Source organism: Coregonus clupeaformis, chromosome 14 (genome assembly GCF_020615455.1).
Source record: "Coregonus clupeaformis isolate EN_2021a chromosome 14, ASM2061545v1, whole genome shotgun sequence".
Classification (NCBI taxonomy): Eukaryota; Metazoa; Chordata; class Actinopteri; order Salmoniformes; family Salmonidae; genus Coregonus; species Coregonus clupeaformis.
The window spans coordinates 16060375-16075221 of NC_059205.1; the positions used below are offsets into that span (position 1 = coordinate 16060375).

Sequence of the window (14847 nt, forward strand, 5' to 3'; positions counted from 1 at the left end):
TTTACCATGAATTGCTTACTTATGAGCCCTTTCTCCACAATGCAGAGTTTAAATTATGAAAATGAGCAAACAAAAATAGGAGATAGTAACACAATAAATAACAATAACGAGGCTATATACAAGGAGTACCGGTACCAAGTCAATGTGCAGGGATACGAGGTAGTTGAGGTAATCGAGGTAATATGTACATGTACTGTAGGCAGAGGTAAAAGTGACTAGGCAATCAGGATAGATAATAAACAGAGTAGCAGCAGCGTATGTGGACATTGTGAAAGTGTGTCTGTGTGTGTGTGCACATTGGAGTGTTAGTGTAAGTACGTATGCGTGTGTGGGTGGAGTCCAGTGAGTGTGCATAGAGTCAGTGTAAGAGAGTCAGTGCAAAAAAGGGTCAATGCAATAGTCTGGCTAGCCATTTGATTAACTGTTCAGCAGTCTTATGTCTTGGGGGTAGAAGCTGTTCAGGTGCCTTTTGGTCCCAGACTTGGCGCTCCTGTACCGCTTGCCGTTCAGTAGCAGAGTGAACAGTCTATGGCTTGGGTGGTTGGGGTGTTTGCCTTTTTTTTCCGGACCTTTCTCTGACACTGCCTGATATTGAGGTCCTGGATGGCATGGAGCTTGGCCCATCAGCACCACCCTCTGAAGCACTTTGCGATCGAGGGCGGTGCAGTTGCCACACCAAGCGGTGATGCAGCCAGTCAAGATACTCTCAAAGGTGCAGCTGTATAACATTTTGAGGATCTGAGGGGCCATGCCAATTCTTTTCAACCTCCTGAGGGGGATGAGGCCTTCTTCACGACTGTGCTAGTGTGAAAGGACCATGTTATGTCCTTAGTAATGTGGACACACAGGAGCTTGAAGCTCTCGACCCGCTCCATTACAGCCCCGTTGATGTGGATGGTCACGTACTTGCCCCTCCGTTTCCTGTAGTCCACAATCAGCTCCTTAGTCTTGCTGACGCTGAGTGAGAGGTTGTTGTCCTGGCACAACACTGCCAGGTCTCTGACCTCCTCCCTGTAGGCTGTCTCATCATCGTCTGTGATCAGGCCTACCACCGTTGTGTCGTCAGCAAACTTGAGGGTGAACAGGGAGTACAGGAGGGGACTAAGCACACACCCCTGAGGGGCACCCGTGTTGAGGATCAGCATGCCATATGTGTTGTTAACTACCCTCACTACCTGGGGGCGTCCTGTCAGAAAGTCCAGAATCCAGTTGCAGAGGGAGGTGTTCAGTCCCAGTGTCCCGAGCTTGGTGATGAGCTTGATCTGTAGTCAATGAACAGCATTCTCACATAGGTATTCCTCTTGTCCAGGTGGGAGAGAGCAGTGTGGAGTGCAATAGAGATTGCGTCATCTGTGGATCTGTTGGGGCGGTATGCAAATTGGAATGGGTCCAAGGTGTCTGGGATGATGGTGTTGATGTCCTCCATGACTTTCAAAGCATTTCATGGTTACAGATGTGAGTGCTATTGGACGATAGTTATTTAGGCAGGTTACCTTTGAGTTCTTAGAACAGGGACAGTGGTGTGTAGACTGGGACAAGGAGATGTTGAAAATGTCTGTGAAGACACTTGCCAGCTGCTCTGCGCATGCTCTGAGAACGCACCCTGGTATTCCAATTGGCCCAGCGACCTTGTGAGTGTTCACCTGTTTAAAAGTCTTACTCACGTCGGCCACGGAGAGCAAGATCACACAGGCATTCAGCTCATCTGGGAGGTTTGCATCACTGGGCAACTCACGGCTGGGTTTCCCTTTGTAATGCGTAATAGTCTGCAAACCCTGCCACATCCGACGAGCATCGGAGCCGGTGTAGTAGGATTTTGTCTTAGTCCTATATTGACGTTTTCCATCTTGGATGGCTCGTCAGAGGTCGTAATGGGCTTTTTTGTAAGCATCCATGTCCGTGTCCTGTTCCTTGAAAGCGGTAGTTCTAGCCTTTAGGCTGGCACGGATACTGCCTGTAATCCATGGCTTTTGGTTAGGTAGTTACGTATGGTCACTTATTGCTGAAACCCGTGACTGATGTGTGGTAAACTCCTCAGTGTTATTGGATGAATCACTAAACATATTACAGTCTGTGCTAGCGAAGAAGTTTTGTAGCTTAGCGTACACTTTGTCGGACCACTTCCGCACTAGATTTGCCGAAGGGAGAGCGAGGGATGGTCTTGTATACATTACTGTGGGTAGAGTATAAGTGCTCCGGAGTGCTAGCGCCTCTTGTGGTGCAGGAGACGTGTTGGTAAAAGTGTTGTAAAAAGTGATGCCCCCAGAGTGTTCCTTGGTGGGATGCAGAGGTCTCTGATGCAGCATTCAGGACTGCAAGCACCAAAACGTTCAATTGAGATTATCAGACAATAATATTACATGGTGGTAACAGAGCTCGGGAGGGGAATGAAGGGGAGTCCCAGTAAAAATTAATGTGAAGGGGATCAACACTGTAAATAGAGATTCAGATGATTGTGTACAGTATGTTATGTGTGATTGATCTTGCACACGGCAGACACCACTTGTCTGGTTCTAACTTGTTATGTGTGCAGACCGATTTCTATCGAACATGGCCTTGCCCTAGTCCCTAGTGGCAACATAATACTATATTAGTAGGTGCATGTAGGCATGTGTTGTCTGTAGCAGTTGGGGCTAAGTCATCTGTATGGATCAGAGACGGGGACGGGGGACGGGGACGGGGGGCAGATAGATATACAGTATGACAGTAAAGACTGAGAGCATAATGTCTAGGTCTATTACCATAAAGAGGACATTATCATTGAAAGTGTTTCCCTAAATCTCTTTAGGCTCTTTTATGTCGACACTAGGAGGTAGAGAATTACCCCAGATGACAGCTAAATCGTACCTAAGTGGGGAAGGATCATAATCATTCAGGGTTTACCCTAGGTTTGTTCTTAGGGGGGCTCATTTTCCATTGAAACTAAGTGAGATATTTATTTTAGATGAAGGTGATAGAGGGGTTCAAAGCTCTGGTGCTCGGTTTGTTTCTGGGAAATATAGGGCTGTGTGTTTGTGTGTGTGTGCCGAATGCTGGCTGTAGCACATTTACATTTACATTTTCGTCATTTAGCAGACGCTCTAATCCAGAGCGACTTACAAATTGGTGCATTCACCTTATGATAGCCAGTGGGACAACCACTTTACAATAATATTTGTCTATTTTTTTGAATTTTTTTTGTATTTTTTAAATCTTTTGTTTGATATTTTTTTTGGGGGGTGGGGTAAGGGGGGGTAGAAGGATTACTTTATCCTATCCCAGATATTCCTTAAAGAGGTGGGGTTTCAAGTGTCTCCGGAAGGTGGTGAGTGACTCCGCTGTCCTGGTGTTGTGAGGGAGCTTGTTCCACCATTGGGGTGCCAGAGCAGCGAACAGTTTTGACTGGGCTGAGCGGGAACTGTGCTTCCGCAGTGGTAGGGGGGCCAGCAGGCCAGAGGTGGATGAACGCAATGCCCTCGTTTGGGTGTAGGGACTGATCAGAGCCTGAAGGTACGGAAGTGCCGTTCCCCTCACAGCTCCGTAGGCAAGCACCATGGTCTTGTAGCAGATGCAAGCTTCAACTGGAAGCCAGTGGAGTGTGCGGAGGAGCGGGGTGACGTGACAGAACTTGGGAAGGTTGAACACCAGACGGGCTGCGGCGTTCTGGATGAGTTGTAGGGGTTTAATGGCACAGGCAGGGAGCCCAGCCAACAGCGAGTTGCAGTAATCCAGACGGGAGATGACAAGTGCCTGGATTAGGACCTGTGCCGCTTCCTGTGTAAGGCAGGGTCGGACTCTGCGAATGTTGTAGAGCATGAACCTGCAGGATCGGGTCACCGCCTTGATGTTAGCGGAGAACGACAGGGTGTTGTCCAGGGTCACGCCAAGGCTCTTCGCACTCTGGGAGGAGGACACAACTGAGTTGTCAACCGTGATGGCGAGATCAGGGAACGGGCAGTCCTTCCTTGGGAGGAAGAGCAGCTCCGTCTTGCCGAGGTTCAGCTTGAGGTGGTGATCCGTCATCTACACTGATATGTCTGCCAGATATGCAGAGATGCGATTCGCCACCTGGTTATCAGAAGGGGGAAAGGAGAAGATTAATTGTGTGTTGTCTGCGTAGCAATGATAGGAGAGGCCATGTGAGGATATGACAGAGCCAAGTGACTTGGTGTATAGCGAGAATAGGAGAGGGCCTAGAACTGAGCCCTGGGGGACACCAGTGGTGAGAGCACGTGGTGTGGAGACAGATTCTCGCCACGCCACCTGGTAGGAGCGACCTGTCAGGTAGGATGCAATCCAAGAGTGAGCCGTGCCGGAGATGCCCAACTCGGAGAGGGTGGAGAGGAGGATCTGATGGTTCACAGTATCAAAGGCAGCAGATACGTCTAGAAGGACGAGAGCAGAGGAGAGAGAGTTAGCTTTAGCAGTGCGGAGAGCCTCCGTGACACAGAGAAGAGCAGTCTCAGTTGAATGACCAGTCTTGAAACCTGACTGGTTTGGATCTAGAAGGTAATTCTGAGAGAGATAGCAAGAGAGTTGGCTAAAGACGGCACGCTCAAGAGTTTTGGAGAGAAAAGAAAGAAGGGATACTCGTCTGTAGTTGTTGACATCGGAGGGATCGAGTGTAGGTTTTTTGAGAAGGGGTGCAACTCTCGCTCTCTTGAAGACGGAAGGGACATAGCCAGCGGTCAAGGATGAGTTGATGAGCGAAGTGAGGTAAGGGAGAAGGTCTCCGGAAATGGTCTGGAGAAGAGAGGAGGGGATAGGGTCAAGCGGGCAGGTTGACAAAGTCATCCACAGAGGGGGGGGAGGAGGATTCAGCAGGGAGGTGAAGGTGGCAAAGAGCTTCCTAGGGTTAGAGGCAGATGCTTGGAATTTAGAGTGGTAGAAAGTGGCTTTAGCAGCAGAAACAGAGGAAGAAAATGTAGAGAGGAGGGAGTGAAAAGATGCCAGGTCCGCATGGAGTGTAGTTTTCCTCCATTTCCGCTCGGCTGCCCGGAGCCCTGTTCTGTGAGCTCGCAATGAGTCGTCAAGCCACGGAGCAGAAGGGGAGGACCGAGCCGGCAGGGAGGATAGGGGACATAGAGAGTCAAAGGATGCAGAAAGGGAGGAGAGGAGGGTTGAGGAGGCAGCATCAGGAGATTGGAGGGAGAAGGATTGAGCAGAGGGAAGAGATGATAGTATGGAAGAGGAGAGAGTAGCAGGAGAGAGAGAGCGAAGGTTGCGACGGCGCATTACCATCTGAGTAGGGGCAGAGTGAGTAGTGTTGGAGGAGAGCGAGAGAGAAAAGGATACAAAGTAGTGGTCGGAGACTTGGAGGGGAGTTGCAGTGAGATTAGTAGAAGAACAGCATCTAGTAAAGATGAGGTCAAGCATATTGTATAAAAATACTAAATATCCCCATATACTAGAACAGATCAAAGACCTAAGGAGTAAACTTGATAGAAAATATACAGATGAAATAGAGAAGAAATCTAGATTCCTAAAACAAACATATTATGAATCTGGCCCCAAAGCAACTAAATGATTGGCTAGACGATTACTCAAGCAACAAATTGTAAATACAATACATAAGATCAGAGATCCTCTAACAAATAATCTACTTCATGATCCAGAAGACATAGAAAAAGCATTTGAGAGATACTATAAGGGTATATATACACAACCACAGGCACTGTACAAAACATTAAGGACACATGCTCTTTCCATGACATAGACTGACCAGGTGAATCCAGGTGAAAGCTCTGATCCCTTATTGATGTCACTTGTTAAATCCACTTCAATCAGTGTAGATGAAGGGGAGGAGACAGATTAAAGAAGGATTTTTAAGCCTTGAGACAATTCAGACATGGATTGTGTGTGTGCCATTGCGAGGGTGAATGGGTAAGACACAATATTTAAGTGCCTTTGAATGGGGTATGGTAGTAGGTGCCAGGTGCACCGGTTTGTGTAAAGAACTGCAATGCTGCTGGGCTTATCACGCTTAACAGTTTCCCGTGTGTATCAAGAATGGTCCACCACCCAAAGGATACCCAGAGAACATTATTTAGTGTAGAGGTGCTGACCATCGGTGATGCCGAATCGTTGGTGGTTTCTTACCCAATAAATTACTGGGAGTTTATACATAGAGTGTGCGACTCTCTTTATTTGTTTTTAAGGGACTATGTTGAAAAATATATCAACATTTCAGAACCTTCTCCAATACCAAATATGACTATCCATGTGATTTTCATGCATATAAACTGGTAATGTCCAAGACAATCTCTTCACTCTGTCATGGCCTGAAAAGACTCAACTCTTTATATTAAAGCAAAATGGGAAAAGGAACAGAATATAGCCATCTCAGAGGAAGACTGGGACAATATATGCAGTACTCAACATACTTCTACAAACTCAAGAACATGGAGAGAGTTTTATTGGAAAAATATGACCCGTTTTTTTAAATCACTCCTAGAATCAAAAGTCAACAGCTAGGTATACAACAGCCATAATGGTGACTGTGTGGCCATGTAGATGCCAACCACACCCATGTTTTGGGGGAATGTCAGAAGATGTCTTTGTTTTGGGATAATGTATGTTCGGTGTTAAAAGATGTCCTAAGATATGAAGTCCCTAGAACTTGCCCTGTAATGTATCTTGGTAATATTCCAGAGAGTGTGACGGGCAGTGACAGATACCTGATAAAAGTGATCCTTGCTGCAAGTAAAAAGGCCATTACAAGGAAATGGTTTAAAGTAGAAGCACCAACATTTGAAGAATGGCAAAGTATAATCCAATAAATCTTTAATATGGAAAGCTTGACATGACAAATGCCTTAAGACTCCAAAGACCTGTATTCGAAAGTAACTGGGAGAAATGGATCTCATTCACAAACCAGGAATACCTGATTAACTAATAATATCATCTTGACAATGCAATATCACAACTCTGAATACTTACTTTATATATTATTCTGTACCTACTGGATGACAATTTCTGTTTTGCTTGTATTTATTATTTAGTTTCATTGTTTATGTTGATGCTCTTTACTGTTTTTACTGTATTGTTTTGAAAAAGACAAAGAAGAAAATTGGTGTCTAGCCATGATCCCCAACACCTTGACAGAGATTGAAGAATTTTGAAAAGAATAATGCGCAACTTTTGCGCAATACAGGTAAGCAAAGCTCTTATGAGACTTACCCAAAGGTGTTGCCAAAGGTGTTTCTAAAATGTCTTGACTCAGGGGCGAAAAAATACTTATCTAATCAAGGTATATTAGTGTTTAATTTGTCATTAATCTTGTATAACACAACAAACACAACAAAATGTGGAAAAAGTCAAGGGGCGTTAATACTTTCTGAAGGCACTGTATATTTAAGCACACACTGTACTGTACATAAACTCTCCCACATGTATAATGTGTAGAGGTCATATACTGTACATCTAATTACTGCGAGCAGACAAGAATACATAAAAGCTCTCTCTCTGTCTCTGTGTTCTACTGCAGTGGTCTGGTCTCATTAACACCTAGTTACACCATGCAGCAGCAAGCAGCCAGCAGGATAGACCCTGAGGTGATGGAAAGCCCCCGTGAGCCTATCTCATTCTCAGTTCAATTCGAAGGGGCTTTATTGGCATGGGAAACGTGTTTACATTGCCAAAGCAAGTGAGAAAAAAAAAGTTTGAAGAGAATAAGAACATTTAAAATATTATGTTATTAGCTGTTAAAAATGTAGTATGATTTCTAATGTTACACTTTCTCTCTCTGACTCTCTCTTCCTTTCTCTCTCTCTCCCTCTCTCTCGCCCCTGTGAGGCGCTGTCTCATTCGATCCCTCTCTCTCTCCTTTCTTTCTCTTTCTCCCTCCTGTCAATGGAAGTATCGCTGGCGTCCATTCAGCCAGGTCATTAGCATTGATCAGATAGTGCCGGGGGTGTTGTGGCTAGTTTTGCATCCCCCCTCAAATGGGTGTCCTCTGGACAGCTAGCCAGGATGTGGTCAGAACCCAGGCAATGGTGGTGACAGGGCATCCGACGTGGAAATGATTTTTACTGAGTCTACTCGAGTCTCGTCTCGTTTCTTTTCCTCATCTCCTATTCCCCTCCTCCTCCCTCCATTCTCCTGTCTCCTCTCTTCCCACTCCTTTTCCTCCCCCCCCCCTCTCTTACTTCCACGCCTGCCCATCTCCTCAGTCCTCCTGTCGTCCATTCTCATCTCTTCTCTTCTTCCTATTTCTGTCTCCTCCTCTTATTTTCTCCTGAGTGGGGCCTATCTGACAGGCTCTCTGTCTCTGAGGAGAGAGCGATACAGTCAGGTGAAGACAGATGTTACAGTCACACACTACTGGATGGGTGGCAGGGGGAACCATGGAGATAAGAAATAACAGCTAGATCAGATTTCTGGTATTCCATCAGACTGTTTTGCCCATAGTTACATTTGTTAGAAACATTAGTTAGGAACTCTGTTGTGGTACAGAATTGAACTGAGCCCAGTTCAGTGGGTTTGTTTGACACTCAATTGGTTGTCATGGTGACAAATGCTCTATCTCAGAAGGGAGAGGAAAATGATACCTAGCATGGGGGAGGTGTGTGTGTTTGTGTGTGTTTGTGTGTGTGTGTGTGTGTGTGTGTGTGTGTGTGTGTGTGTGTGTGTGTGTGTGTGTGTGTGTGTGTGTGTGTGTGGACAAGTGTGTCAGCTGGAGGAGACAAGGAGAGAAAGTAGGAGGGGGATGAAAGGAATGAGGGAGGACTGATGTAAAGATGATTATGTGTCTGGCCATCTGGACTGCAGTCAAAAAGAAGATTAAGCCCATTCACCAGAGAAAGTGTGTGGTGTGTGTGTGTGTTCTTGGGGCAAAACGCTCAGTTGATGGAATAGAACACTGGAAAATGGCACTTGTGTTCTAGGGCAACTCTCAATGGACTTATACAGAGCAAGCTAGATCTGAACTAATGTTCATAGCTCACTCCTTGAAGCCCTCTTCCAGTTCAATGTCATTTTTTTTCTATGTTTCTGGAGAGACCAGAGGTATTGTCTAGGCATGTGTGTGTGTGTGTGTGTGTGTGTGTGTGTGTGTGTGTGTGTGTGTGTGTGTGCGTGCGTGCGTGCAGGAGAATGATGTCAGCTGGAGGAGAGGGGGAGAGAAAGGAGGAGGGAGGAAAAAGGAACGAGGGAGGGCTGATGGAAGGATGATAATGTGGCTGGCCATCTGGATTCCAGTCAAAGAGAAGCTTAAGCCTATTCACCAGAGAATGTGTGTGTGTGTATGTGTGTGTGTGTACGCGTGCTCTGTCTTATGCACCTGTGTATGATTTTCTCTATGTGTCCCATTGTGTATTTCTCCCCATCCCTTGATAGAATTAGCATAAACACACACATAGGCAATAACACAAAGCCCCAACGCAGTCGGACACAGTCACAGGCATCCTTCCTCCTAATCGTTTGTACACTAATAATTAGCCTGCTAACAAGTCGTTATTACCCCCTGTGCCCTGGCTCTCCCTGCTATCTGACTGCCTAATTGACTTTGCTGTATCTGAGAAGGAACCCTGTGCATAGTTATTAGAGCTATAATTACAATACACCTCACGGCACAGAGGAACACAGAGGATACCAGTGTTTTCTGTGCATAGGTATTAGAGCTGACACTACTACCTCCTACCTGCCGAGGCCTCTGGGGAGGGAGGGGAGGAGGGGATAGCCCACTGTTTGTAAAGTGTGGATATGATATATCATCGTAATATATGCCACTTAGTAGAGGCTTTTCCCAAAACGACTAACAGTACAGTGAGCATGTACATTTTACTGTAGGTTGTGTATGTGTTCCCTGCGGGAATTGAATCCGATGACCTTGGCCTTACCAACTGAACCACACAGGAATACATGTATGTGTGTCAACAGGCCCTGTTGGAGCCTAGCAGCAGTTGTATTAGCGATACACCTGTGTTAACACAATGAGCTGGCCAGGCATTTTACATTCAAGTCATTTAGCAGACGCTCTTATCCAGAGTGACTTACAGGAGCAATTAGGGTTAAGTGCCTTGCTCAAGGGCACATCAACAGATGTTTCACCTAGTCGGCTCGGGGATTCGGAGCAGCGACATTTCAGGCTTAGTGACTGAAGGCCTACTGGATCACTTGTTTGTTTGCTAACACAGTTGACCTAATCTAGTGGCCACTGGCCAGCTAGACTAGCGAAGAGAAACAATTAATCGAGAGGGATTGTAGTTTGAAGTGTGACTGGGAGTCTAGCCACCATCTGTGGGTGTGGTGTGGTGTGTTAGACAAGACTCCAAATTATATTAGATTGCGAGAATGGTGCCGTAACACACAGCACTGCTTATGTGTAGTAGGTTTATGTTAACCACATTGATCATACCAAGGCATGATATACTGGGGTTCTGCGATCTATCTTTCATGTTGGTACCAAACATCAATCATTCCATGATTCTAATTCACATTCTCTGTGGAACTGTCTTCTGAGACAAATGAAAATGACTTGCCATCAAAGTGACTTAACAACATCTCTTCTCCCTCTCCTTTCCCCCCTCTCCCTCCCACCCTTCCCCCATTCTTAACCCTCCAGAGGACCTGTTGCCATTTGGTTTCCCCAGCATCGACATGGGACCCCAGCTGAAGGTGGTGGAGAGGACCAGGACTGCCACCATGCTGTGTGCTGCCAGCGGCATCCCAGACCCAGAGATCTCCTGGTTCAAAGACTTCCTGCCTGTAGAACCCAGGTCCAGCCTGGGACGCATCAAACAACTACGCTCAGGTGAGATGGAAGGGAGAGAGGGAGGCTGGGCAGAGAGCGAGAGAGAGAGAGAGAGAGAGAGAGAGAGAGAGAGAGAGAGAGAGAGAGAGAGAGAGAGAGAGAGAGAGAGAGAGAGAAAATAAATGGGTGAGGAATACAGTAGAGTGATATGAATCACAGGATTCCTCAGCATGTCCTTGGGGAGGTTTGTTCTTGAGGCAAAACTCATTGGATGGAATAGAACACTTTAAATGGCACTTGAGTTCTAGGGCAACTCTCAATGGACTAATATAGAGCAAGCTAGATCTGAACTAATGTTCATAGCACACTCCTTGAAGCCCTCTTCCAGTTCAATGTCATTTTTTTTCTATGTTTCTGGAGAGACCAGAGGTATTGTCTAGGCATGTCTGACATCCATGAGAGAGGACAAAAAAGGGACTGTTGAGTTTTCTACATTCACTTCCCCTGTCCTGCCATTTCTATGCCAAGCTCAATACTGCATGTTATGACTGTGGTCCTTCAGTTTGTCATACTTCTCGATCTTTCCATTCTGCCTTTTTGTGTTTGTTTGTTTTGTGTGATATTTTACTCTGCAAAGGGATACTATGGTTTGAATAACTGTAATGTCTGCAGAGAAAGATATGTACCCTTACACATTTGTGACTTATACAAAAAGGCTACTAAATCCTAATCCAAGTATTTTGCCATGAAGAACACAATGTAGGAGAAATTACAGATGCCAGATTGGTAGACACAGAACAATATGTAATCATACACACAGAACTATGGGTAGTGTAGTACAGCACATTGCACATGTAACCAGAGTGTAAAGCAAGGTAATTCCACATGGGGAACATGGTAATAACACATCCATGTACCTGCTTCTTGCATCTCTAAACAAAACGACTGTTTTGTTTTCTTCCTTTTAGTTTTTCTCTATAATCCTCAACAGCCTTCAGTAAGTATTACTCTAACCATAGCCATGCACATACCCTTTTATTGTATGTCCCTAAGACTACATACAGTCACTACACCATTAAAACAGTATTTCCCAAATGGTGGATCAGGACCCACTGGTGTGTCACAGCCAGTTCTTTTGGGGTCACAGAAACTACCTAGAGACGGCTGTGAATAGAAACATGGTTTTGTTTATTTAATGGGTCAAAAAGTACACAACTTTGAGAACCTCTGCATTATAGTCCCTTGAAGACACTGAAGATCCCTCTCTACATCTCTATGGCCCGTCTCTCTTTCCCTGGTCCCTCTCCTCCCTCCAGAGTTACACATTCATACACACTCATAAACATAAACACACATCCATCATCTCCTGAGGAAGTATAGTGAGGCGTATGGTCCAAAGGTCAACGTTTGAGGAAGTATAGTGAGGCGTATGGTCCAAAGGTCAACGTTTGAGGAAGTATAGTGAGGCGTATGGTCCAAAGGTCAACGTTTGTCAAGCGTCTTCATAACTTCATAGCTTACCATTGTTAACCACTCCCGTTTATGTTGTTATCTGTCTCTGTGGGTTTCTTTCAGTCTATGTATGTGTGTGTGTGTGTGTGTGTGTGTGTGTGTGTGTGTGTGTGTGTGTGAAAATACTTTCAGTCTGTGTGTGCGTGTGTGTGTGTGTGTGTGTGTGTGTGTGTGTGTGTGTGTGTGTGTGTGTGTGTGTTCTGCGTCTATGAGTGTGTGTGTGTCTGCGTTTCAGGATCTGTTGTCTCAAAGAGAGTGTGTTTTACTTCTGTAAAGTACTCTCTATCCTCCTCCCTTCTTTCTCTCTTTCCTTCGCTCGCCTGTTTGGTTGTTGCACAGATAAGTTATTCCAAAGCTCTGCTTTGTTCCATGGGGACGGGAGAGCGAGGGAGAGAACGAGAGAGGGAGAGATAGGGAGGAGGGAAGTGAGAGAGAGTTCTGCCTCGTTTGCCTTTCATGTGTCTGCAGGAGAGAGAAGCAAAGAAAGGTCAGCTGCAGCTAGCAGAGCGGCGAGAGAGCCGGCTCAAACACACACACACACACACACATAGGAATGCACCCACACATACTGTACACAGGAACGTAATCACACACACACACACACACACACACACATTCCCACACACTCCCCATAGTTTCCAGAGTGTTGCTGTAACTTCAGCCTCTCTAGATTTGTTGTTGTCCAGGAGTAGATACAATACTCCAGTGGAGGAGTCGCTCTCTCTCTCTCTCTCTCTCTCTCTCTCTCTCTCTCTCTCTCTCTCTCTCAATTCAATTCAATTCAATTGAAGGGCTTTATTGGCATGGGAAACGTATGTTAACATTGCCAAAGCAAGTGAAGTAGATAGTAAACAAAAGTGAAATAAACAATAAATATTAACAGTAAACATTACACTCAGAAGTTTCAAAAGAATAAAGACATTTCAAGTGTCATATTATGTATATATACAGTGTTGTAACAATGTGCAAATAGTTAAAGTACAAATGGGAAAATAAATAAACATAAATATGGGTTGTATTTACAATGGTGTTTGTTCTTCACTGGTTGCCCTTTTCTTGTGGCAACAGGTCACAAATCTTGCAGCTGTGATGGCACACTGTGATTTTTCACCCAGTAGATAAGGGAGTTTATCAAAACTCTCTCTCTCTCTCTCTCTCTCTCTCTCTCTCTCTCTCTCTCTCTCTCTCTCTCTCTCTCTCTCTCTCTCTCTCTCTCTCCCACATACACATACACACAGCCCACTGTCATCACGTAGACTAGAGTCTAGTTTGGGCACATCTGTCATTAAATACAGCGTCTGGATCAATCGCTTCTCTCCTGCGCTGTCTTACTGTATGTCTGTATGTCCGTCTGTCTCTACACTGTTAGAATGAAGTGCTTTGTAACACTAAAACTAGTGGCAACTGAGCTGCCACCACCTTAAAGGAGACAAAACCTTAACTTTGCTGCAGTATTGAAACACATTCATCCTGAGGTGTTCTGAAACATGACATGGTGTGTTGGAACACTACATAATCAAGTTGTGCAACACCTGAGACTGGGAGCATTAACCCGGAAAAGGTTGAAAACACTGTTATAGTGTTTCGAGTTGTGTAGTGCAGAATTAGATCCCTTCTCTTTTGGTGTTGTTTCCTCCCTCTAAAGCTCTTAAACACTATGATGGTTTTTCGAAGCCTGTCTAGTGCAGAACTAGATCCCTTCTTCCAAATACTGTAAATGGGATTCCCTCCTCTTGTTGTATATTCCCTGCTCTTATATGATGTGTTTAATTCCTTTTTGAATTATGAGGAGTATTATGCTCAAACAAAGGAGACGAGAAAATGTATTTTTGTGAAAATATAATTTAATACGTTTGTCCAGGATAATAATTAATGAGTACAAAATTACTTTTTCAAGACATGATTTTGAAGCTTCAAATGTTTTATCTTTTCTTTGCAAATTATCAAATGACAACAAAACATGAACAGTTCTTTCACACTTTATATTGATAAAATAAGACAATTCAAAGATCTGTAAGGTATTAATCATATTAATATTCTTCAAAATCAACGGAAATATGGCATTATATTTCTCCTTTATGGGAAAAAAATACAGTCAATGACTGCTAATGTTAGCAGTAGCACTTATACAAAACTTCAGCCCAGGGCTCAATGCGATCCACCAGTCATCCATTATGCTAATGTTTTTGACCTGAGTCTTTATATTCAGATGATGATACATGGCATGGAAGGTTGTTCAGATGATATGATTCATAGTTGACAGTTCAGTTGGCATTAGTCTATAATTCGTGTCTTGATTGGCTTTGGTTAGGATTGGCCAGCCGGTGGGTAATGTAGTATGTATGTTAGTTTTTCTGCCGGGAGACAAAGAAATAGCATAATTAGGTTATCAAATACTATAATATTAGTTACAATATAAATATACAATTATTAAACATATCAATATCAATATGCAAAATGCATATGTGATTAAGCTATGCAAATATAGCAACAAGATATAAATATGAATGTCAAAAGTGGGCAATAACATGTGGTGTGGTAGGCCAAAGCTATAGCAGGCTAATTTGGCAGTGGCTATGCATGTAGCATCAATAAAACTGATCAATGAATCAAAATGGCTGTTTGACTTGGACTATTAGCATTAGCATCCAAAATGCTACAAT

General features: G+C 44.5%; 1 protein-coding gene across 8 annotated transcripts in view; it reads left to right on the forward strand.

The window, feature by feature from the left end:
• Positions 1–14847, forward strand: part of LOC121581184 (receptor-type tyrosine-protein phosphatase S) — an 84690-nt gene that overhangs the window by 33446 nt on the left and 36397 nt on the right. For all 8 annotated transcript variants that reach the window (XM_041896630.2, XM_041896625.2, XM_041896626.2 and 5 more), the window contains exon 6: positions 10544–10732. In XM_041896630.2, the coding sequence (XP_041752564.1) occupies positions 10544–10732 (189 nt within the window). The remainder of the gene's footprint in view (positions 1–10543; positions 10733–14847) is intronic.